This window comes from Marmota flaviventris, chromosome 12 (assembly GCF_047511675.1).
Source record: "Marmota flaviventris isolate mMarFla1 chromosome 12, mMarFla1.hap1, whole genome shotgun sequence".
Taxonomy (NCBI): Eukaryota; Metazoa; Chordata; class Mammalia; order Rodentia; family Sciuridae; genus Marmota; species Marmota flaviventris.
The window spans coordinates 76,497,710-76,523,475 of NC_092509.1; the positions used below are offsets into that span (position 1 = coordinate 76,497,710).

At 39.2% G+C, this 25,766-nt stretch overlaps 1 protein-coding gene across 1 annotated transcript in view; it reads left to right on the top strand.

The window, feature by feature from the left end:
• Positions 1-2,452: 2,452 nt before the first annotated feature.
• Positions 2,453-25,766, top strand: part of LOC114092133 (complement factor H-like) — a 42,791-nt gene continuing 19,477 nt past the window's right edge. The window contains 7 exon segments of the mRNA XM_071619673.1: positions 2,453-3,010; positions 3,057-3,914; positions 4,234-4,294; positions 14,673-14,846; positions 23,587-23,781; positions 24,192-24,328; positions 24,330-24,369. Coding sequence (XP_071475774.1) covers positions 2,453-3,010; positions 3,057-3,914; positions 4,234-4,294; positions 14,673-14,846; positions 23,587-23,781; positions 24,192-24,328; positions 24,330-24,369 — 2,023 coding nt within the window.

The following is a 25,766-nucleotide window of genomic DNA, read 5'->3' on the forward strand; positions in this document are numbered from 1 at the left end:
CTTGGGAACAGTGTAGAGCTAAGGGGTCAAGTTCTTGTGTGGTATATTAATCTCCAGTGTCCACAACTAGTGGGATGAAAAAAAATGTAAGGAAGTTAGAAAAAAAAAGGAAGGTGGTAATAGGAAAGCTGGGGTAAGGAGGAGGTAGAGTAGAGTTTACTCCTTCTTCCTCTCCACCTCTTGAGGACAAAGCAAGGAAGCCAAGTGAGGGAGAAGGAAGCTAGTTCTGTGCACACACCAAATCTCCTGGCCACCTGACCTTGGACTCATCAGACCCCGGGATACCCAGAACTTGAACCCATGGATTTATTGTTATGAGCTAGCCTAAGATGGTGAGGGGCAGGAGTGTGACAGGGCAAGACCTCTGGGCACACCTGTGTTTCTCTGTGCCATGGGGAGAACCCATTTGTGGAGCCTAGGATTGGTGGCCTACAGGTGTGTCCTGGACCTCTTTGCATAGTTGAAACCACTGCCTTGGGGGTTCCAGGGTTCCTGGAGAGGGAGGTGTCTCAGAAATTCTGGGGGAAATGTGGACCAAGGCTCCTTTGCTCTCAGCCCCGTTGGAGTGAAGAAGCTAGACCCGGGTGTCTTAGGGGACAGGGCATTGTGTGAGGGTGCGGTTATGTGAGTGAAGGGCCACCACATTAGGACACCAACCTCCCTGAGGTGGCAGACAAAGGAGGGTGGAGGTGCTATGGACCGAAGGCCAAAGGAGCTATGGGTGTTGGGACCAGACACGCCAGGGCCTTGGAAGGTGCGTAAGACACTGTGGGTGGGCAGGACACACCTGTCTGTGAGCTTGTGGACTTTGATCTTCACAACATGACCAGTGCCAAGGTCCTGGGGGCCAGAATCCCCAGGGAGAGGAGCACCATGGGCCAGGCAGGGCGCACAGGGCCATTTGTGGCCGAGACCTCACAAGGGGCGATTGTCAGGGCATTCCGAGGGGCTCTATAAAAGGCAGCGGCCACAGCTGGGCTTTGTCCATTGTGCAGGAAGCTCTTGGTGGTGACCTGTCGGACTCCCAGCTAGTTAGTGCGTTTGGTGGTTGGTGGTTGGCGGTTCTGGTTTGTGTCTTGGTTCTTTGATTTGGGGTGTTGTTGTGTTGTTTTAGTCTTGCTTTGTTTGTTGGTTTGGTTTGTTGTGTTGTTTTAAGGTAGCATCCTTGGGTGGCGTGGCCGCTCCTGATGCCTAGAGAGAGTAGTGAGAGTCAGAGTAGGGCGCCCAGGAGCCCCCAGCGGGGCCTGGAGGCCAGCTCGTCCAGTTGGATCTCTGGTCGGGGTCTGCAAGTGGCTGATGCAGCTTGGCCTCCCCTTGACCAGAGCTCAGGCTCCGCCCACAACGGACTCCGCCCAATGAAAAACAGTTGCTGAAGTTCAGCCCCAGCCCAGATCAGCTTCACTGATAGGCACAGGAGCCTGGCCCAAGGTAGGCCTGGGAACAAGGGCCACAAGCAGGCCCTGAGCAGAGCTCAGACCAGACACAGGACAGTCTCCGCCCACAGGCAGACCCCAGCCCCAGCTCATCTGCGACCCAGATACGCCTTGGTGATCTGCTCAGAAGCCCTGGAGTGAGCTCCGGAGTGTGTCTTCCTGTGGGCAGAGGCGATCTTGGGTGGATGCTAAGCTCCAGCCAGTGTATCCTGGTGGTGGGATGAACTCCGGCCTAACCTGTGCTGAGGCTCCCCTGCAAATCTGCATGGTTGACTGAGCTCCTGCTGGGGTCTGCGGTGGCGGGAAAGACAAGGGCTTACCCTGTGCTCCCGCTCCCGCTCAGGTCATAGAAGCTGATCTGGGCCAATACTGAGCCCCGGCAGTTGGCTGTCTGTGGCCAGAGGAGATCGTGGGCCATGCCTGAGTTCCGGCGGGAGTTCCAGTGGGCAGAGGCATTCCTGAGCTCCAGTGTGGTTGGCTGGTGGATGCAGGTTGTCCAGACCGAACCTGAGCTCTGGTGGGGGTCTCACAGAGGCTTTACGGACCTGGGGATACACTGTCCCCTGGCTCTCGGGCATGTCGGCAATGTAGATCTAGGCGGAACCTGAGATCCAGCAGGGGTCAGTTGGTGGAGCAAAGGTTTTTCATTGGGCGGAGTCCGTTGTGGGCGGAGCCTGAGCTCGGTGACAGTTGTGGGCGGAGCCTGAGCTCATGGTGACTGGATGGACTTGGGCTATCCTGGGCTCAGGCTCTGTCTCCTGCCAGGTATATGAGTTGGATCTGGGCAGAGCTGCAGCTCTGGTGGGGTTCTGCAGATGGCAGGGTGGAACCTGGCCTCCCCTTGCCTGGGCTCCCCTGCAGGTCTGCGAGGCCATGGATGAGCTCCAGCAGGGGTCTACCTGTGGGCAGAGGCGGTCCTGTGTCTGGCATGAACTCTGCTTGGGGCCTGCTTGTGGCAGTTGGTTTGGTTTGTTGTGTTGTTTTAAGGTAGCATCCTCGGGTGGCGTGGCCGACTCCTGATGCCTAGAGAGAGTAGTGAGAGTCAGAGTAGGGTGCCCAGGAGCCCCCAGCAGGGCCTGGAGGCCAGCTCGTCCTCGGAGGATGCCCTGACGGGCCAGTATGAGGTGCTGAGGTCCATCGGGCAGGGCAACTTTGGCACCGTGAGGCTGGCCCGCCACATCCTGACGGGGGCGGAGGTGGCGGTGAAAACCGTGAGCAAGGGCGAGCTGGACCCGGCCTTCCTTCAGGCCAAGGTGGCCATCATGAAGGCCGTGGAGCACCCCAGCGTGGTGCAGCTGTTCCAGGTGATGGAGACGGCTGACCGTGTGTACCTGGTGATGGAGTACGCTGGTTGGGGCCAGCTGCTGCAGTACATCCCAGAGGAGGTGGGCCTGCCTGAGCGGGAGGAGCAGGGACTGTTGGAGCAGGTGGCGAGCGCCCTGCGCACGTGCCACGCCCAGGGCATCGCGCACAGGGACGTGAAGGCGGAGAACATCCTGCTGGATGCGTGCGGCCACATCAAGCTGTGCGACTTCAGCCTGGGCTGCCAGTTCAGGCGGGGAGACCTGCTGGACAGTGTGCGGCATGGTCACCTACTGGGCCCCGGAGATGTTCCTCCAGCAGGCGTACATCGGGCCCGCGGTGGACGTGTGGAGCCTGGGTGTCCTCCTCTACTTGATGCTGACGGGGCACCTGCCCTTTGAAGGGGACACCCTCGAGGAGCTGAGGGACCAGGTGCTGCACCGCTCCTGGGTCTTACCGGCCCACGTGTCCATCCACGCTCAGGACCTGGTGGCGGAGATGCTGACCGTGGACACCATGGAGAGGCCCAGCATGGCCGAAGTCGCGAGGCACCCGTGGCTGAAATGGGGTCAGTGCCCTTTTGTGATTGCTACCAGGAAGTCCCGCCGCCGCTTCTGCCCAGATCTCTCCACAGTGAAGGTCATGCTTGACCTGGGTTTCGACCTCACTGACACCTGGACGTCCCTGAAGGGACGAAAGTTTGACGAAGCCATGGCTACCTATCTCCTGCTCAGGCACCAGCACAAGCAGGGGGTGGGCTTCACGGTCCAGAGGAGGTCTGTGCACTCGGGGCTCCAGCCCAGGTCGTCTCTCCCAGCCACCCTACCCCGCCAGAGGAGCGCCAGCAAGCCCACCTCTCACTCCAGGCGGGTCATGCCAGCTGTACAGCAGCCGCGTGGGGAGCACCTGCGGCCCGGGCAGAGGGGCAGCAAGGGAGGCAGCCTGCCTGCCCTGGCCCTCCCCAGCCTGCAGGCCCAGAGCCCAGCTGCCCCCGGCAGGGCCCTGCAGCAGGACCTTGCCTCCCTGCCTCCTGGCCCTGGGTCTGGAGGCCACAGGTCCCAGGTGGAGGGCAGCATCAGCCCCCAGGGAGTGTCAGGAGGAGAGCAGGCCCTCCCCAGGCAGCAAGCCCAAGGAGGGACAGCGGGCTCCTCCCAGGAAGGCACCAAGGCCTGGCGGAGGGTGACCAGGAGGATCCTCACCTGCTTCACACGAATGTGCTGTTGCTGCATGGCGGCCCCCAGGACAGGGCCCAGGCAGGAAAACGGGGTGGCTCGGATCCCAGAAGGGTGGGCACGTAGATTGCGAAACAAAGTGGTTCCTGAGATGGTGGCCAGTTGAGATGGAGGCGCAGCCAAGCAGGTGGGTGGGTGCAGCCTGATGCGGACCTTGCGCCATCCCTGATGGCCTTCCCCAGGACATAACCCGCTGTCCCTGGGTGGGTACCGAGAAGGGGGTGTGATGTGCTCAGGCTCAGGCCAGTCCTTGTCTTTCCCTTCAGGCAGTTGGCAAGGATGTGATCAGCATGGCGCAGGTGCTCCATAGAGGCGTGCCACCTGCAGGCACCTCCTTCCTATGAGTTCCAGTCCAGAGGGCCTGCTGGGGACAGGACACCTGGAGACAAGTGCTCTACCACCGACCCCCTCCCTGGTCTGCAAGAAAGACTGGGGAATCCTTTTCCTGGGATGCCCCTCCCTCCGCTGTGCTCTCCTCTGCCCCCTGTTTCTGGCATGGCAGACATGGCTGGTTCTTAATAAATTTCTCTTCCTCACAGATCTCCTCGCTTGGATGCTTTCAGGGGGACCAGGGAGATTTGTCTGGGTTGCATCCTGCTCTGAGTGGGGCTGGGCCACCATCTGTTTGAGCGAAGGGGTGGTTCTGCAGTATTGGGAATAGAGCAAGGCAAGAGGGACTCCTGGGTCCTGTGGAGGTCCCCTGGGCAAACAAGGACTCTCAAGTGCTTGGGAAGGTGGGAGGCTCTTGAGCTGCCTGGGGGCCAGCAGTGCAGACCCTGTGGGGCACCTTCTGACCCTGCTGGTCCCTGATGAAGAGAGTGGAGAAGGGGAGGTGCCCTGGACAAAACATGCACCCAGAGATCATGTCCTCAGTGACCTATCTCCTCCTGCTGGGCCCACGTCCTAATCTCTACCATTTACCCCTAGCCCACCAAGATACACAATCACCAATGTCTCCATCCATTCCTGAACTCACAGCGCCTTTGATCCATTCACCTATCTGATGACCACAACACAAAGCACTGCTCCCCTGAGGTTCAAGCCTTCAAGGCAGGAGCTCTCTGGGGACTGGGAAGATTCACAGCAGAACAGGACGGTTGTAGACTGTGCTTAGAATGTGGATTCGAGGCCCACCATGGAGTCAGAAGACTCAATTCAGATCCATTCTGTTTGTGTTGGGAAAAGTATAACAGCAGCCGCACTCCAGAAAAAAACCCCAACATGGCGCCTAATGACCTTCTCTTCCTACTTTCCCTTTTTTTCACTGGCGCGAAAAGTTCCCGTGGTTGTGAACTCTCCTGCGGACGCCAATTTCAAATCTCGGTGGCGGAAAACCTTAGTCCCAGTAAGAACTAATTCCTGGGCTCCAGACTGATATCTGGAAGAACTTGCCAATAAATGGGTGGCCTGCCATTTAAGCCCTGCCATCTCTCCTTAGATCTATAGAAGCACACAGCCTTTTGCAATAAAATTGGAATTCTTCCCAGCGAATTGTCTTGCTTGGAGGATTCTTTCAATAGGTATATGGGTTTTTACCTATATGACTAGAACACAAAGTGTAATCCCATGCAATATCTCAGTTGTCCTTAATATCTTCTCTTCTTCTGAAATACTTTGCAAGTTGATGTTTTCATAAATTCAACCATTCTGTAATTTACCTGGAATGACAAACACTCTGAATCAATACTTTAATTATCCTCCATAATTTCTTGTGAATTATTATAACCTGGCAATGTTATTACCATTTTAGTGGGGGAAGGTAGAAATGGAAGGTAACAATAAGAAAAGGACAGAGTAATTCTCGAACACCAGGTGCTCCCAGGTAGAGGAGAGGGATGAAGCACTACAGAGAGTGACCAGGGGTACAGACACCATCCTCAGAGACGGTGGGAAAGTGAGAGGTGTACTAAGGTGGGTCTTGTTCACTGTAAATTTAGGCATATTCTGGCAAAGCATATGCTGCCCTTCCAGCATACAATTTTAAACTGAAACTAAATATTTACACAGTGCAAACTGACATCATTCTAAGGGAGAAGTTCTATATGTTAGTTCAAAAACAGGTTAGTAAACAGTTTTCATTTTTGTCCTTTGGTTACTAAGGTTTGATCCAAAGTTGAAATTGATCTGTTTTTATCCACTAAGTCTCTGTTTTTTTTCAGTCTATCACTTTTCCTTCTTTGCAGTTATGCCTCCTCCCCCCATACCATCCCCCCACATGCCTAGGTCTTTGAGATTCTGCCAACCAATCTGTTTTGTGCTCAGTTAACTAATGTGCACTTTATCCATTTCTTAACTTTAATAAATCTCAGAACCTTGTACCTAAAAAGGGCATGAGGTAATTGGGAAAATGTGTTACATTTTTGCTTAAAATTAAAGAAGCGTTGCAAAAAAAACTCGGAGAAAATAAAGTAATGGAACAGAGAGAAAAAAAAAAACCCAGCATGAAATAATAAAAGAAAAAGAACATAAAGATATGACAGAACACTTTTATTTGTTTTGACATTTTAACTTAGAAAGCCAAGTTTCTCATAAACCTTGTTAACTGGAAATATAATAGATAGAAAAGTGATTATAGAATGTTCCTTCAAAGGTTCCTGAAAGATTTTTTTTTTCTTTTTTAAGCTAAATTAAAGTGATTCCTTGCTTCAAAACTGTATCGTAAATTCAAAGTTGGGACACATAGACCAGATGCACAGTGGAATTACAGAAATTGGAGTTTCTGGGCTCATGGAACAGCTTTTAAGTGCACTAACATTGTTTCCTCCTCGTCTTTTGTATTTTTACATTTGCTGCTGTCTAATATGCCTAGAGATCAAATGGGAAGTCTCCTAGTTTCATTTCATTCATTCATTCATTCATTCATCATTTTGTGACTTCAAGTGCTAGGCAGTATGACAAGTATGCATATAAAGTATACTCATGTATATCCATGAGAAGATAGGAAAGAAATTTGATGCAAAATATTTGCTTTTTTCCATTTTCATTTTGTTCACTTGCTTTATTTTTTTCTAAATTGATTTTGTAGTTTGGGTTTTTAGTATATTCTACCATAATCTAAGTTAAGAAGTAGGCTATTTAAAAATATCTCCTACTCTACTCTTTTTTCTCCAAAAAAAGTGATTTTAGAAAAATAGAGCAAATGTACAAAAAAAGTAAACATTTAAGTAAAGTTTTCTGAATCCCACTATTATCTATAATCATAATGGGACAATTAAAAAAACTCAAAGATACAAAGAAAATAATACCATTCTCTTAAATTTGAAAGTAAATAAAAGGTAAATGATGATTAAATGACAATAAATTCATAGGGTGAAACATTTGTTGTTTAAATCCAAACAAATACTTGGATATAAGAACACTGACTTTACTTACTAATCTGTAATTGGAAGCATAACATGGAAACTTTTAAAACTTTTAAGATAAGTCAAACATGAAAAAACATTTTCACACTTTGAAAAATATTTTTATGCTGCCTGTTTAATAAGTCCCTATTCAATTTTCTTTAAGAACTGCCAATTTAATTTGAGAAAATTTTGTACATACATGTTGATGGTTTGATTATTTGGAGCAAAATAACTTATTGCTTACTTAGAAATTTTTGAGAATGTTTTTTATTAAGCTTGAACCTGTAGGTTTTTTTTGTTGATTCCCACAAATAAACATCCTAACATAAGAAATGCTTAACTATTGTTATAACTCAATATGGTGAATTATTACTTGAACTATTTTTGCTATGACATAGTTGGTAATAAAAATTCCATGTATTGGGGATTACAACAAAAATAGTCAAGATGTACTTGAAGAGAGAAGATATTAAATATTATTGAAAATTATTCTACCATACAAACACAGACAGTCCTCAATTTCAGTTAGCTTATACTTTGAGAGTGATAGACTGAATTATAAACTAAGATATGGGGCTGGAGATGTGGCTCAAGTGGTAGCACACTCGCCTGGAATGCGCAAGGCACTGGGTTCGATCCTCAACACCACATAAAGACAAAATAAAGATACTGTGTCCACCTAAAACTAAAAAATAAATATAAAAAACTAAGATATGAAGGAAACCAGGGCCAAAGGAAAGGACTTGGGGTGGAACTGTTGCGACATTAGATGAGCTAGACTTGGGAATCGACTAGTAAAAACTGGATGGCTTTGAGCAAGCAGCATTTGAATAGAGATCTGAAAAATGAAGCAAAGCCAGTCATCAAAAATCTCTAGTACAAATATTCTAGAGGAAGAAACAACTAGAGAAAAAAATCTTAAAAAAAAGAAAAAAAAAACCAAAGAGAGACAAGTTTTGAAATGCTTAACAAATTATAAACAAACCAGGGTAGAGCGGTCCCAGTTAATAAGTGGGACACATATGAGAAGAGATTGGAGAAAATAGCAAGATCCAGATAATGTGTTTCCGTCCAGGTGGAGGTAAAGAATGAAGACTCCTTAGTAAAAAGGAGATGTCTTAGAAGAATTTTAATCACAGGAGTGATGTGATTAGATTTGCAAAAATCACTTGTGGTTTTGTACAGAATGGCCTGAAGGATAGAAGAGCTGAGGCCTAGAGTCAAGTTAGGCTGGTCAGTAACAGAATGTGGGGAAATGGAGAAGGGATGATACTTTCTTTTCTTACAAAATCCAGTGATGCTACTTAAAATTGTGAAAGAAAGCACTGGAGTGTTAAAAATTATTTGTGGTTAAAAAAAAAAAAAAAAGAAAAGGTAATCGTATGAGAATTCCTTAGGTCTGATAAACACCTATACACAAAGTAAGATTGTGAGGAGCTGGTAGGAAGAGATATGGCCTTATACTTTATTTCTTGTTAAAAGTAACTAAATTTGAAAGATCAAGAATTAGAAGTATAAACATATTGTTTGAAATTGGAATAGTAAGCAGAAAAAATTATTGGCCTCCGGGCCAAACTCTTTGCACATGAACTACATTTTGGGTAGAGGTATTCCTTTAATAAAAGTGATTTTAATCAAATAAATTGATAGGAAACTTTGCATCTCTTTGTTCCAAAAACTTAATAAAGGCAAAGGAACTGGACTTATCAAAATTTTAAGGTCATGGAAAGTAGTCTCTACTTACAATGTTGGGAACTACATTTGATATTTAACTAATGTATTTTCCCGGTAATTGGGACACCACAAAATTGAAAGTTAAAGACGCACAGTCCAACCTATAACTAAAGAGAAATTCTCCATGTAGCAACTTAGACGTGAAATTTCAATATCAAAACAAAAACATCAGGCTTTTTGGTAGTGGTGAAGGGTGGAGAGTGGTGGTGTTTTGTAACAGGATATTGGCACCACCTAGTGGAGAAGATTTTATTTGTTTAAATTATTAAAATCAAAGCTCTAATGAGGAAGCTCAAGTTAACCAACTTCACTAACACTAATGTTAAAATATTTTGCAAAATCTTCAGAGGAAAATCAATGAATATTACAGCCTACACAGATATTTTATTTTTTCACAAAATTCAACTTCACAGGAGTGTTTTTGTTTGTTTTTATGAAATGTAAAACATTTTTTTTTTGCTGAATATGTAGGACAGTTATGTTATTTCTCCCCTTACTTTTTTAAAAAAATATTTTTAGTGGTAGATTAACATAATATCTTTATTTATTTATTTATTTATTTTTGAGCCCCAACCCCAGCCACTTTCCCCTTACTTTTTAAAAAGAAATTCCAGAACAGAATGCTAAATAATTACCATTATTATAAAACCAAGTAATAAAAGAAGTTTGAGAATTTAAATAATAATCTAACAAATATGTGTGATAATAAATATCTTCAAATTTATCATTTTTTAAAACTAAGATGCAATCTTTCTAATATCCCTGTTATTGTATCTTAGTTAAACAGCATACAGTCTTAAAAGCATTAACAATTAAAATCAATAACCAGCATATTTATTTTTTCATTTGATTTTATTTTCTTTTGTTTGTTCTAGTTAGCTATACATGACAGTAGAATGCACCCTTACACATCACACATAGATGGAGTATAATTTCTCATCCTTCTAGTTGTACATGATGTAGAATCCCACTGGTCTTATAGTCATATGTGTACATATGGCAATAATGTCTGATTCGTTCTACTATCCTTCCTACCCCCATGCCCCCGTATTTATTAACTTTGTTTTTATTTTGTATATCATATAATTAATATTACAAATAAAAATAATATGTAGATTTTTCTTTCACATTTTATTGTAAAATATAATACATATAAGTAAATAAAATATGAACATAATCTATTACAAATAATTCTAATCATTCTGTTTTATTCCTAATGATGATTATTTGTGCCCCCTCCCTTTACTCTTGATTAGTCTTGTCAGGATTGCATTAATTTTGTTTTGTCCCCAAACTAGCTTTTAGTTTCTTTAATGCTTTATATATTGTGTATTTTTTTCATTTTATTATTTCTGCTCTTTTTACTATTATTCACTAATTTCTTTCTACACAGCTATTTTTCTAGTTTTTTGAAAATTCTCACTTCCTTAAGTTTTACCTCCTGTATTTTCATTTATTTTACTAAATGTTTGTGTACAATTTTGATTATTATTCACTTCAAAATATTTTCTAATTCTCATTGATTTTCTCATTGACCTATAGAAGACTTTATGTATTTGTAAACCAATTTTTGTTTATTGCTATTTTCTTGTTTTTTTTTTTTTATAACATGGGGGAACAAGAATATATTCTGATTTTGATAGTTTAAAATTTATCAGAACTTGCATTATTATCATCTAATGTAATTTATTTTCATAGATATTTTATGTGTTTTTTAAAAATATTGTTGGGTACAGTGTTCTTTGTATATAAAGTAAGTCTTTTGTAAGTTTTTCAAAATATCCTTAAGAATTTTTCTTGCTTTGTTCTCATCAATTATTAAAGATGTACACACTGTCTCCAACAGTAATTTTGAAACATATACACTCTAAGATTTTATATATATATATATACACACACACACACACACACACACACACACATATACACATACACACATATATACACGTACACACACACATACACACACACACACACATATAGACTTTTTACTAGGTGATTCACATTTTATTTTATTTATTTATTTTTTTTGTACTGGGGACTGATACCGGGGGCATTTAACCACTGAACCATATCCCCAGCCCTTTTTAATATTTTATTTAGAGGCAGGGTCTCGCTGAGTTGCTTAGGGCCTTGCTAAATTGCTCAGGCTGGTTTTGAACTTGAGATTCTCCTGTCTCAGTCTCCTGAGGTCTGGGATTTTAGCATGCGCCACTGCTCCCAGCATTATTAGTATTCTTGATGACTGCCATTCTGACTGATGTAGATGAAATCTCAGTGTAGTTTTGATTTGCATTTCCTTGATTGTTAATAATGTAGAATATTTTTTTTCATATGTATTTGTATTTCTTCTTTTGAGAAATTTGTGTTTAATTTGTTTGCCCTTTTAGTAATTGTGTTATTTGATTTTTTTGGTGTGAAGTTTTTTGAGTTCTTTATATATCCTAGATATTAACCTATGTCAGAAGAGTCACTAGTAAAGATTTTCTCCCATTCTTTGGGTTCTCTCTTCACATTCTTAATTGTTTCCTTTGCTGTGCAGAAGATTTTTAATTTGATACCATCCCATTTATTAACTGTTGGCATTATTTCCTGAGTGTTAGGTAGTCTGTTGAGTTGGAGTGATGATCCTACATTTTCTTCTAGGAGTTGTACATTTTCTGGTCTAATTCCTAGGTCTTTGATCCATTTTGAGTTGATTTTTTGTGCAGAGTGAGAGATAAAAGTCTAGTTTCATCCTTCTTCATATGGATAGCCAGTTTCCCCATTTAACTGGAACATTCAATCCATTTCTGTGTCATAAAATTATTGATGTGTTGCAGTTAAGATCTAACCCTTTAGCTTAATCCCTTTTACTCTATTTTATTCCTCTTTACAATCTTGCTGCCTTCTGAATTGGTTAATTTTCATGATTTAATCTTTCCCTTCAAGTAGGTTAAAAACTTCATCTCAATCTGCTTCTATAACTTTGGCAATTAATCTAGGAATTAAAACTAGTTGTCTTAATTCATTTGGACTGCTTTCACACACCATCATTAACTGGGCAGTTTATAAAAACATCAGATGTTTATTTTTGACAATTCTGAAGGCTGGGAAGTGTGAGAAGGTGCCAGCAGAGGATCAACTGAGGGCACCTTCTGGTTCATAGACAGCACCTTCTACTTGTGTCCTCACACAGTGAAATGGAAAGGGCAGCCTCCTTTGTAAAACCACTCTAAAGCTTCTTTTAACATAGCTCTAATCCCCTTCATGAGAGCTCCACCTACATAATCTAATTACCTCCCCAAACCCCACCTCCTAATACCAACACATTGGTGATTAGGTTTAAACATGAATGTTGGGGAAGCAACAAACATGGATATCATAGCACAAGCCTTCTTAACAATGTCTGATGCCAATTTATCACTCAGACAGCAGAAGAAAAGTCTAATCAGCAGAAGATTATCTAAATGTCAATCAGTTGATCAATATACCCATTTATCTATCTTGCTCTTAAAAATGATTCTTCCTAGTTGCTTAGGAAATTGTGGGAACAATCTAAGTCTGAAATCTACATGGTGGGAAGTCAGAAAGAGAAGGTCACAAACAGACTGGAACTCACAGGGAAGGCAACTTCTGTCCACAGTAAAATTCCTTCCAGAATTTTTACCTTGAATAATCACCTGGAGTAAAGTCAATAGATTTATTGCATGCCCTCCTAGTTGTAGATGGTCAATATCCTTATTTTATTTATTTATTTATCTATCTATCTATTTATTTATTTATTTATTTATGTGGTGCTGAGGATCAAACCCAGTGCCTCACACTTTCGAGGCGCTCAATCACCGAGTCATAACCCCAGCCCTTGCTAGTCTGAAATACATAGATTGCTTTTCTAAAGCCTAGAATTTGGCTCTAAAGAGTAAATTATGTTAACATCAGATGAGGTAAATCTCTATTTAGACAATGGAATTAAAGGGATCCAGAAAGTGGAGATTTTCATGAGCAATGGGTCTAATTTGGAACAACAGTGATGATGGTGCTGAAAAAGAAATCCTAACTCCCAGCTTCTTCATGGAAGGATGTCATGCAGAGAGGCAGAGCGCTTTTCCCCATAAGAAGTATATCTGAATATTGTGTTCTTTTTTGCCTACCTCCTTTTAAAGGGATGTCTTCCAACGATCATGACTTAGAAGAGAGAATATAGATGATTGAAGAGTTTAAGAAATCATAACCATAAAAAAATAGTAAGAAGACATAGCTATATTGGAGTAATTCCTGTCCTCAGATATTTGCAGGCATCTGAAAAGAAATGTTGTATTGGAGCACAACAATGTCCATTTATTTATGTATTGGGTATGGTTACTTTTATATTACATTGCCAGACCTAAGTAGTTGCAAAAGAGACCCTTTACAAAAAAGGTTTTCCAAAAAATAGATTGCAGTATATCAATATCTTAACAAACTACACTTTGTTTCTGGTTTGTGCTCACTTCTAATACAGTTCAGAATGGCCCCTGCACGGTATTTCACTGAAAAATCATTGCAGATTTTCTGCATTTTTTTTTGCCCAAAAGTGAAGTGCTACTAAATGTTTCACATATGAAAAAAATTTTAAAATTGTGCAGGTATTACTTGAAATTCTTCATTACTTAACTGTCTTGGTGCAAGATTAGAATGTATGGAATACTCATGAACATATATTAATGCAGTGGTATGGTAGGGACTTTCTCAGAACAAAGAAAACATGGCACCATCAAAATCACCATGCACATTCCACAACTCTATTGTAACACTGTTGAAAATCTATAGTATAGAAATATAATGCCCAATTAGAATGTATATTACCTTATATGGGAGACAAAGAGCTAGCAGATAAAGAGGAGCTAACAAGATGTATATAAGGCAACACCTCCTGCTTTGGGGCCTCAGCCTTTGGATATAAATCCGCTGGAGCAGTGCCAACACTAATATACTCTGCTTCCTGTTGAATGCCCTCCTTTCTGGTCTCTCTGTGGAAGAATCCTGTAACAGTGGCAATGATAATGCAGTGAAATATGGTAAACTAGTTCTAAGAATCAGGTGAAAAAGGCATCATCTTTCCAATGTTCTTCTTCAGTTATTGCAGATGTGGGGGTGAGAACATGAAAATTCACACAACGTCTTTTAAAAATCCCTTCTGTTTTAATTTTCATTACATTGAACTATCTATGTCATATGTCCACATTTAATTCAAAGAAGGGATGTGATATCCTACCAGTTGTGTGGAAAGAAGAGTCTATGTATATTCGTAAACAATCCTTATGAGAGCAACAGTGCCCAAAGAAATAGAAGAAAGTGGAAGATATATTTGAAGTTATAAATGATGAAGTCATTGCCAGACATGGAGTATCATGAAGTATGTGATGGCTTTGGACAAAGAGGGATTTAGAGTTCAGGAGAAACAAATATATTGGTGAAAACCACAGTAAGTTAAACAGGAGTTATATATGAGGATATATATAGTCATATGTGAGGATATGTTTATTTTAATGTCATTTTGTGCTCCTCTAGGGACAAATAAATATCACCTATAGTCTTACTTTGATATACTTAATTTTAATGAATACTGATTTCCACACTATTCACACATCCTATTTTTTTCCCAGAAGTAACATGTAATCCTCCTTATATTCCAAATGGTGTTTACTCACATGAAAGGATTAAGCACAGAACTGAAGATGAAATCAGATATGAATGTAAAAGTGGTTTTTATCCTGCAACCAGGGGAAATACTGCAAAATGTACAAGTAGTGGCTGGATACCTCCTCCAAGATGTAGCTGTAAGTTTCATTTATATCTTGACCTATTTTATAATTCTGAATTGATTTTTTTTCTCCTAAACACACACACACACACACACACTGACAAGACCAAATAGTTGTCTATGTATATGTACATGATATGTACAGAAAGTAGAGCCTTTAAAAGCATTCTTTACTTTTCTTAGTATGAAAATCTCATTTTAGTAAACTAAAAACAGTTTCTTGCAACTCAAAAAATATATGTATGTGTATAAATGTGTTTCTCTAATTAATAAAATTCTTCCAATATGTGAATAAAACATTGGGTAAAAATACTACCTTCTAACACATAATATGTTAGTTATTTGTTTCATTAAAACAAATATCCCCCCAAACATATTTGTTTAATACCAAACATTTGTTGTCTCACAGTGTCTGTGGGTGAGAAATTTGGGAATGACTTCCCTGGGTACTTCTGTGTCAGTTTCTTCTTGTGGTGCAGTCAGTACATTGGAGTAATAGACTGTTCTGTGGGATCAGCTTCCCACATGTTTCACGCACATAGATTTTGGCAGGAGGCCTCAGCTCCTGACCACATGGGCCTCTCCTTAGGTTACCTGAATGACAGCTAACTTTCTCCAAGCTACTGATCTGAGTGAGTGGAGGCCCGAATACCACTTAGAATCTACTCTTGCTACCACCACATCTATTCTTCAGAAATGAGACACTAAGTCCAACATGCCCCCAAAAGGAGAAAAATAAAGCTCCCCTATTGTGATGGAGGAGTGCTGAAGGACTTATGTAGTTTCCTACAAATCTTACATGTGGCAAAATTCCACTCAGGTCAAGACTATTTTATTTATGGAATGCTTTCTTGGCCCTCTTCAAGTTCTAGTGTGTCTCCACAGTCATATTCCTTTTCTTTCTATCTAGCAGTACATTTTAAGGGTGTATCACACTTAAACAAAAATGTGATGATACAAATGATTGGTCAATGAGTTCAATGTTAGTTCTAGGCAAAATTCCAGTCAGTAATAGAGAAAGCTTTTATAACTGTGAAACAAATTTCAAAAAGTGCATAAGAACTATAAGGTCAATGTTTAGTGATTTTATAGTTGACCTTTGACAATATAGATTTGCTCAAATATATCTGAACCTGCCTTTCACAGGTTCTTATGGATAAGACAATGAAATTGACTAGTTAGGTGGTTTATCTCTTTGCAATTTCATTAATAATCTTATCTGATAATCAACCAAGAGAACTTTCTTCTCAGAATAACTCCATTACTCATTGGTGACATCAAATTATTCAATGGCTCAGGGAAAATGTAGTATAAATTCACAACTTGAAAGACACAAAGGATGATGTTAGTGAATCTACATTAGGACATATCATTCAAAGAAAATCCTACATGTCAAATTGAATCAAATAGGATAAACTTCTGCAATGGTAACTATAAAATCCTGGGCTTGAGTCAAAGAAATAAACTTTCCTAGGACAGATGGATTAGTAACAGTTATGAAAATTAGTGAATATTCAATTTTAAGATCAGTTTGACTCATCACTAGGATGGAACAACTATAGCTGGTAATGAGACTATGAGCTACATTTAGTGAAAGTATAAGCAGGTGGATTCTCTAAGTAGTAGAATGAGGCTTTTGTGAGAACCACCCATCTCTGCTGATCAGTCCCTAGTGGAATATTATATTTGCTTTAAGGAATACCCTTTTAATGAGGTTTAGATGTGCACACATGAGTGTGAAGAATATAGCCAAGTGCCTCTGGCCTATCATAATAATTATACCTGTCAATTCTCTGCTTTTTGTGTATTTTGAAAAGACATCAGAGTGAACTAATTTATTTTATTGATGTTCCATGAAACAGCATAAGGAGGTGAATAAACATTTGTTCTGCAACCACCAGTTTTAAATCTCTTATCTACAAATGGGAAATTTAATTGATTAATCTTAAAAATCTCATTTCTTGCAACTCAAAAGACTCAAGCATGCCCAAAACACAGTTCCTGTTGAATAACACAGGTTTGGACAGATCATGATGTAATTTCTAAAATCCATGGGTTAATATAAGATATTCAAAATCTTTTAAATAGCATTACAGGGAAAAGAGTGAATGTTACCTAAAAGGAACAAGACTAAATGCTAAAAAGCATTTTAAATATCAACACTGGAAGCTTCATAAAGGTAAAGATGTATTCGTCAATGATAAGAGATATGGACTGTAGTCCAAGAAAGTATACTTAGAAGAAATTGTTTTCTCACCTTTGTTAAAAAAAAGACATTTACACTGAGCAAGAATTCAAAATACATAATCCAAAATCCAAATAATATATCCATAATAACACTGAATATAAATGGTCTCAACTTCCTCATTAAAAGACATAGACTAGCAGAATGGACCCAAAAACAAGATCCAACCAAATTCTGTTTGCAAAAGACTCCTTTCATAGGTAAAGACACTTGCAGACTGAAGGCAGAAAGATTGAATAAAACTTTCTTCATGCAAATGGACTCCTAAAACAAACTGGAGTAGCCATTCTTCATATCTGACAAAGCAGATTTCAAGCAAGAATTAATCACAAGAGAAAAAGAGAGCCATTACATCCTAGTAAAAGAAACAATCCAACAAGAAGAAATAATGATAGTTAATATATATATGCCCCAAATGTCAACATATTAAATTAAAAAATACTTCTTAAGGGTCTGTGGCTGTGGTTCAGCAATTGCGCACTTGCCTGTCATGTGAGAGGTACTGGGTTCGATTTTCAACACCTCATATAAATAAATAAAATAAAGGTCAATAAACAACTAAAAAAAAATTAAAAAAATACTTCTTGACATTAAATCCTAGATAGATCCCAATACAGTATTACTGGAAGATTTCAATACATCCTTATCACTAATAGACAGGTCATCAAAACATAAAATAAATAAGGATATATCCAAGCAGAATGTATTCAAACTTTTTCTCAGCAGTTCATGGAAACTTCTCCAAAATAGACCATGTTCCAGGTCAAAATGTAAGTCTAAGCAAATACAAAAAGAAAATTGATGTAATCCCATGCATCCTATTAGAACATAATGAAATGAAACTAGAAATCAAAAGCAAGAAAAATAACAGAAACCACACAAACATGTACAGATTAAACAATATCCTTTTAAATAAAGAATGGATCAAAGAATAATTGAGGGAAGAAATAAAAATATTTAGAAACAAATGAAACCCAAGATATATTAAATCTCTGAGATAGTATGAAAGCAGTACTAAGAGTAAATTTTATGTCATTGAGTATCTACCGTAAAAATATAGAGAGCGCCCAAATAAATAAGCTTATGTTGCACTTCAAGGCCTTAATTACAAAATCAGTAGAAGGTCGGAAATAATAAAGATCAGAGCCAAAATTAGAAGAAAACACAGGATCAACATTCCATCATATCCATTCAGGCACTGACTTTCTGAACAAGACCCCTAAAGCTCACAAAACAGGATCCGTAAGGATCAGTAAGCAGGATGCCATTAAATTAAAAAAGATCCTGCCCAGCAAATAAAATGATGAAGAGAGTTGAAGAGTGAGCCTCTGGAATGGGAGAAAATATTTGTCAGTTACTCCTCTGACAAGGGAATAATATCCAGAATATATAAAGAACTAAAAAAAAACTCAATGCCAAAAGCAAACAAACTAACAAACTCAAACAAGCAAACAAATAGAAATAGGCCAATCAATAAACGGCCAAAAAAACTAAACAGAAACTTCTCAAAAGAAGAAACCCATCATGTTAAGCGAAATAAGCCAATCCCCCCAAACAGGGGCTGAATGTGTTCTCTGATAGTGCATGCTAATCCATAATGGGGTGGTGGATGGGGTGCGTGGAGGAACTTTGGAATGGGCAAAGGGAAGGGGGGGGAGGGGATATGGTGGTGGAATGAGACAGACATTATTACCCTAGATACATGTATGATTGAATGAATGGTGTGACTCTACTTCACGTACAATTGGAGAAGTGAAAAATTCTACTCCATTTATATACAGTGAATCAAAAAGCTTTCTGCTGTCATGTATAACTGATTATAACTAATAAAAAATGAATAACAAAAGAAGAAACACAAATGGCCAATAAATGTATAGAAAATGTTCAGCATCTCTAGCCATTAGGGAAATGCAAATCAAAACTACACCAAGAGATATGGACTGTAGACCAAGGAACTACACTTGAAAGGAATCAATAATTATCATATCATGAATAATAATAAATGCTGGTAAGGATTTGGAGGAAAAGGTGCACTTCTGCATTGTTGATTGGACTGCAAATTAGAACAATCACTCTGGAAACCATGGGGAAATTCCTCAAAAATCTATGAATTAAACTGCCATATGACCCAGCTATCCCACTCTCAATTTTATCCAAAAGGCCTAAAAATCAGCATCCTATTGTGACACAGCCAATTCAGTATTTACAGAAGCATAATTCCCAAATTACGGATTCTATCCAAAAGCCCATCAATTAGGGATTAGAAATGATTTAGGAAAATGTGGTACATACATACAAAAGAGTTAACTCAGCCATAAGAGTGAAATAATAACATTTGCTGATAAATGGATGGAAATGGAGAAAATCATGCTAAGTGAAATAAGCCAGACTTAGAAACTCAAAGATTGAAAGTTTTCTCTCATATGAGGAAGTTATAGTAAATTTAGAGAAAGAAGGCAGTGGGGATGGGGATTGGATATCATAAAGATATAGGGAAGATCAGTAGTAGTAGCTATTGGAGAATGAGAGGGAAGAAGGAAGAGAAAGAGGAAGATAAATGGCATGAATTTAACCAAATCATGTCATATTCATATATAAACATCCCAAAGGAAATTTCCCTTTTGCATGTGTAGAAGAAAGGAATTTTAATAGAGAAGAGGAGGGAACAGGGGGAGAAGAAGGGAGGAAAAGGGTAGATGGGGCTTGAAATAAAATTCCTTGCATATTCGATTGTGTCAAAATGGAACCAATATTTATAGTGTTCTAATACAAAAGATGAGCAAAAATTCAAAATGTATAATGCAAATTAACATTTTTTTAAAAAAGATATATAACAAAATGTTTTATTTACTACCTCTACTTTTAACATACTTTGTGACTTCTAAACATCTAAAAAGACTAGATGTTTCAAATAAGGACTTAAGTTTGTCCACTATGTACATAGTAGTGTTAAATAAACTACACACATGTAACAATGGTTATATTTGAAAGTGTCTTCTAAGTAGGATCATTCTAGCCTAGAATCCTTCATTTCTTCTACTTCCTTCTCCTGTTGTCACATATGTCACATCTGAGTGTCACATGATATGATGTTACAATTTCACTTCCAAATGTCCTTTTCAGAAGACTGCCTTTCTATGAATTTTAACACAAAGTGTACAAAATGTGTAAGTTTACTAACTCTACTTTTGTCATACATTGGCAACCTCTTTAATATCTAGAGACTAGACATTATAAGATTGGGACTCCTTTGTCCAGTATATATACAATATATATAGTACAGCAAAGTTAAATGAAATGCACGGTACAAGGCAATGGGTAAGCTGAAGTTTTCTAGCACACTCTAACAATGTTAAACACCTTTTTCAACTTCTTCCCTCCCACCTCCCTCAACCCAATCAACAAGTACAACAGACAGTATTCTGTTACGAGGTGGTTTAACAATTCCAAACACAATATTTCTCATCAGTTTTTAAAAGCTATTTACAAAAAGTTTCAACTCTACTACTTTTACTTTTAAATATATCAAGCACTTCTAAATATATAGAAGGACTAGATATTCCACATAAGACCCTGTCTACTATTCACACAGCACTGGTAAATAAAATTGCCCGTGTAGCAATGGTTAAATATGAGGTATCTTCTAATATGACCATTTTGTCCTTGAACCTTTCCCTCCTCATTTCCTTCTATTTTCAGTCCAGTGGACAAGTACAGGCATATGTAACACTTAGAGATGGTCGAACAAATCCATATCCAAAAGTCTTTTTACAGAGGAAAAACTTTCCTATGAATTTCAACAAAAAAATGAAAAAATGTTCTAATTTTACTAACTACTTGGCCATACACTGGCAACCTCTTTAACATCTAGAGACTAGAAAGTTGCAAAATTGGGACTTATTTGTCCATTATATACACTATATACACAGCAAAAACAAAATGCACAAAACATAGAAAACTGATGTCTGAAAATGTCCAAATATGAACACACTAGCCTTTTGCAATTGCTTCCCTCCCACCTCCTCCACATCACTGAGCAAATACAGACAGTACTATACCACTCACAGAGGTGGTTTAATAGTTCCATTCCCAAAAGACTACTTCATATGAATTTTAGCAAAAAGATATTTACAAAGTGATATTTTACTACCTCTGCATTTAACATACATCAGGTGCTTTTAAACATCTAGACAAGACTAGATGTTTCAAGTAAGGACCCAATTTGTCCACTATGTACATGACAGTCTTGAATATACTACACACATGTAACAATAGTTCTAATTTGAAAATGTCTTCAAAATATGAGCATTCTGGCCCTTCACCAACGCAGTGAGCTATAATGCTCAAATTTTCAGAAGACAATCTTTCCTAGGAATTTTAACACAAAACATACAAAACTGGTTTACTAATTCTACTTTTGTCATACACTGGCAACCTCTTTAACATCTAGAAAGACTAGATGTAGATTAGGAGGACTCATTTGTCCTTTATATACATTATGTACACAGCAAAGTAAAACAAAACCCATAGACAACTCTTGGCTCTCTGTAAACACACTGGCACTGTGCTCCCCAGGACCAGCACACAACTGAACTATTCAACAGGGGTTTGGCTATTGCAACCCCCCCCCCCCAAAAAAAAAGAAACCATTTCATAAGAATTTTAACAAAAGAAATTTACAAAATGTGTCATATATTTTACCACTTCTACTTTTAACATATATCAGGCACTTTAGAACATCTAGAAAACCTAGATACTTAAAAAAAAAAGTATTTAGCATTTTCAAGTATATATACACCAATGAGGAATAAAATGCACATGCAAAAACAATGGTTATTATACGAAAAATGTCTTTTACGTAAAACCAGTCTGGCACAGGACCTCCTTCTCACAGTCAGTCTTCTCCATGCCAACAACCCACTGAACAAACGTGGACAAGTGTCGCTCCTAGAGGTGGTCTAACACATTCATTTCAAAGTCACTTCCAGAAGGCATTTCTGATTTTTTCAAACAAATGGACATTTACAAGAAGTTATTTTCTAACTCTATCATACCTCAGGCATCCTCTTTACATTTAGACTGTCCAGATGCAGCACAAGTTTTAAAAGGTTGGGGGCAAGTTGAGAGCAGCTTTTGCATATTATAAACACAGGCCTTTTACAAAGGGCCAGGAAATCTCCCCAAAGGGTGGCGGGGTTTCCAACTGGGTAGATGCGGCTGGTGACTCTACCATTTCTCTCTTTGGTAGCAGGACACCAACCGCCCAAGGCCGCTAACCCTTCCACCCTTCGTCCTCTCCGGGGCTTCGCTCACCTTCCAGGACGGTCCGGTCTTCGTTGGCCAAGATAAGGTGCGGTCTCCGGAGCCGGCACTGAGCGCTCACGGAGGGCCCTGGTCTGTGCGGCTCCGCCGTCCAACGCGTGGCCGAGCTTTCAGGGGTCCATCCTCCTTCTTGGGACCTTGAAGCCCCTGCCGGCCTCCGCGGCGTTCGGGCGGCCGCCCTACTTCTCGCGCTGCCACGCCCGCCGCCACCCAAAGGCGCCAAGTCTCCGGTGGCGGCTTCAGCTGGGACCGGCGGGATTGAACTAGGAGACCCGGCAGCCCTCGGGGTCCGGCCCGACAGTCCCTGCCGCCATCAGGTCATCCATCCTGGGTGGCAGGCTCACCGGTCCTGCACAGCCAGGGCCAGCCAGTGGGCACTGGCAGCAGGAGCTCGGGGATCTGCAGGAGAGGCCGCTTCCTGTCCCCGGGCCCCCAGCTCACCCGCCGGCCTGGGGCCGGGGACCCCAGAGGGCCCCGGGGGGCAGGCCACACTCCCATTTCTCACCACCGCAAATTAACATTTTTAAGAGTAGAAGCTTCTTGAAAATGGTTTGTAATCAAACATAAAGGAAAGTGGAAAAATATTAATTAGAAGTTGGAGAATATTTATTGTATGTGTGTATACATGAAGGCGATGGGGGGGGATTCTTTATAACATATCATGCAAGATTTCCTGAAATGGAATCATATTGCATGGAAAAAATTAATACTATTTGGATATTAAAAGGACTAGGTTTTCTCTAAACAATCTCATGAAAGAGTACTTTTTCAAGAAAATACAAATAAACCTAACAATAAAATAAATAATAGCACTTAAATTTGTGTTAAATTATTTAATACATAAGAATAAGTTACTAAAATATAATTATTCCTCATTGAGAAACATTTTAGCACATTAAAAACATCCCACTTCCCAACTGAAATTAGAAGAAAACTATTGTTTATTATAATCTTATTTATTTTGATATTAACATATTTCTAGTTGATTTCTCTGGTGACTGAAAGATATAATTTGACTTCACTAACAAAGACCTCACAGAACATAATCATCTGATTTCTGTGACTTTTCTTGTCCTGTAAACCTTGTAATTAGGTTATAATAAGACATAATTCATTACTTAAATGGTTTATTTCTGATATGTTGCTCAATAAAATAAAATATTATTTATCCTATTTTTTTTATCACAAGTGAAACCTTGTGATTTTCCAGAAATAAAACATGGACGTCTATCTTATGAAGAAAGATATAGACCATACTTTCCCGTACCTATGGGAAAACAATATCTCTATGAATGTGATGACAATTTTGTGTCTCCTTCAAAATCATACTGGGGTTACATTTATTGCACAAAAGAAGGGTGGCTGCCAGAAGTACCATGCATCAATAAGTAAATGTCTTTACAATGATACATGTGTCTTTCAATGAGGGAAGAAAGAAGCACATATGTATTTACAGTTAAGTCTTGCATGACAAATTAGGGCCAAGGGAAAAATTGTGTGCACAAAAAGACCCAATTAGTTTTTTTCTTTTATAAGAAGCTCTTCATAAAAATCACATGAAAACCAAAGATACAAGAAAACCTGTATCATTTATACATGTTTTAGTTACAAAACTAAAGATGAATTCAATGTTATTGATTTTTATTTTTTAGTAAGAATTTGGTTAGTTTTGGGTTTTTCTTAATTGCACATTTTTTGGGTGCTTCTGCATTCTCTAAATATTATAAAGGTAATATTTAGTCAGATATTTTGTTTAAATTAATGTTTTCACTTTTATCACTTTATGCTCCTTAGGACAATGCATTTTCAATTATGTGGAAAATGGATATTACCCATGTGGAACAAGATATTTACTGCATGAATCTGTTAAAGTTGACTGTTATCCTGGCCATAGTCTTTCAAATGGTCAAAACACAGCTACATGTACAGAGAATGAATGGCTGGTCCCCTCCTCTCAAATGCATTCGGATTAGTAAGAAAAATGCTCTGATATGTATACTCATGATTTTTTAAAGACCCATCTTCATTAAACTGGGGCAAAATATTTATAACAATTTGTTTTCATGTTTCAACTGTGTAAAAGTGGAAATCAAAATTTATTGATAAGTATGTAGCAAAATAAGTGCACCTTAGTAAACAGTATTCAAGAATATAGTAAAGAATTGGAATACAGGGGCTGGGGCTGTAAGCTCAGTAGTGGAGCACCTGCCTTATGTGTGAAGTGCTGGGTTCGATCCTCAGCACCATATAAAGATATATAAATAAAGGTATTGTGTCCATCTACAACTAAAAAAAATCTTTAAAAAATTTGAATACAATATTTTTTGGTTTAATTAAGTCATATGCATATACATTGAAATTAATCATTTGACTCAAAATTATTATAAAATTATGTTATAAATAAAAAATAAATACAATGAGAGTAAAAGATGTCAGTCAAGAAGTGATGGGACATTTTTGCAGTACTACCCTTTGTTTCTGAGTATTTCTGGGACATGTAACAGAAAGGGGTCTTCTGGGACATTGTACATATTTGGTTTTAGGTTTTCTGTAGTGCTTGTACTAATATACATTCTGGTCAATGCTGCATTCTTGCTTTTCATTCTTAATAATGATTAAGTGATGTTGTATTTTAATATTTAGTACATAAATGGCAATAAAGTGGTAAAACACTGAAGTGTTGATATGTGCTTTTTCTATTAATAATTGGTTTTGGCATAAATTGTTATGGGCTAATGGGTAGTTCATTTTTTAATCTGTAAAATGCAGATTGATGGGTTTTTTAAAATTATCTTTTTGGAAGCTTTGGTGTTTGTTGGATTCTTAGTAATTCTAATTATCAATTTTCTTTCAATTATATGTATTACATATGTGTTCTTAATTTATGTGGCTTTTATTTTTTCTTTAATGTTTACTATGAATAGTATTGATTCTTTCATATAAAATTATTTATTTATTTATTTTTTATTTATGTGGTGCTGAGACTCGAACCCAGTGCCTCACGCATGCCAGGCAAGTGCACTACCATTGAGCCATAACCCTAGCCCTCTCTTGATGAATCGTATCAGAGAATTTCCAATTATTTCAAACAACACTTTAGAAAAATCCTTTTTATTATATTATCATTTTCAATCTTATTAATTTTTTAAAATTTTTAGTTGTAGTTGGACATAATATATTTATTTATTTTTATGTGGTGCTGGGGATAGCACATGCTAGGCAAGTGCTCTACTGCTGAGCCACAACCCCAGCCCTCAATCTTATTAATTTTGTATTTTTGTTATATCCATATATCCTCTTTTTTTTTTTTTTTGGTATCAGGGATTGAGCCCAAGGGCACTTTACTAATGTGCTACACCCACAGCCCTT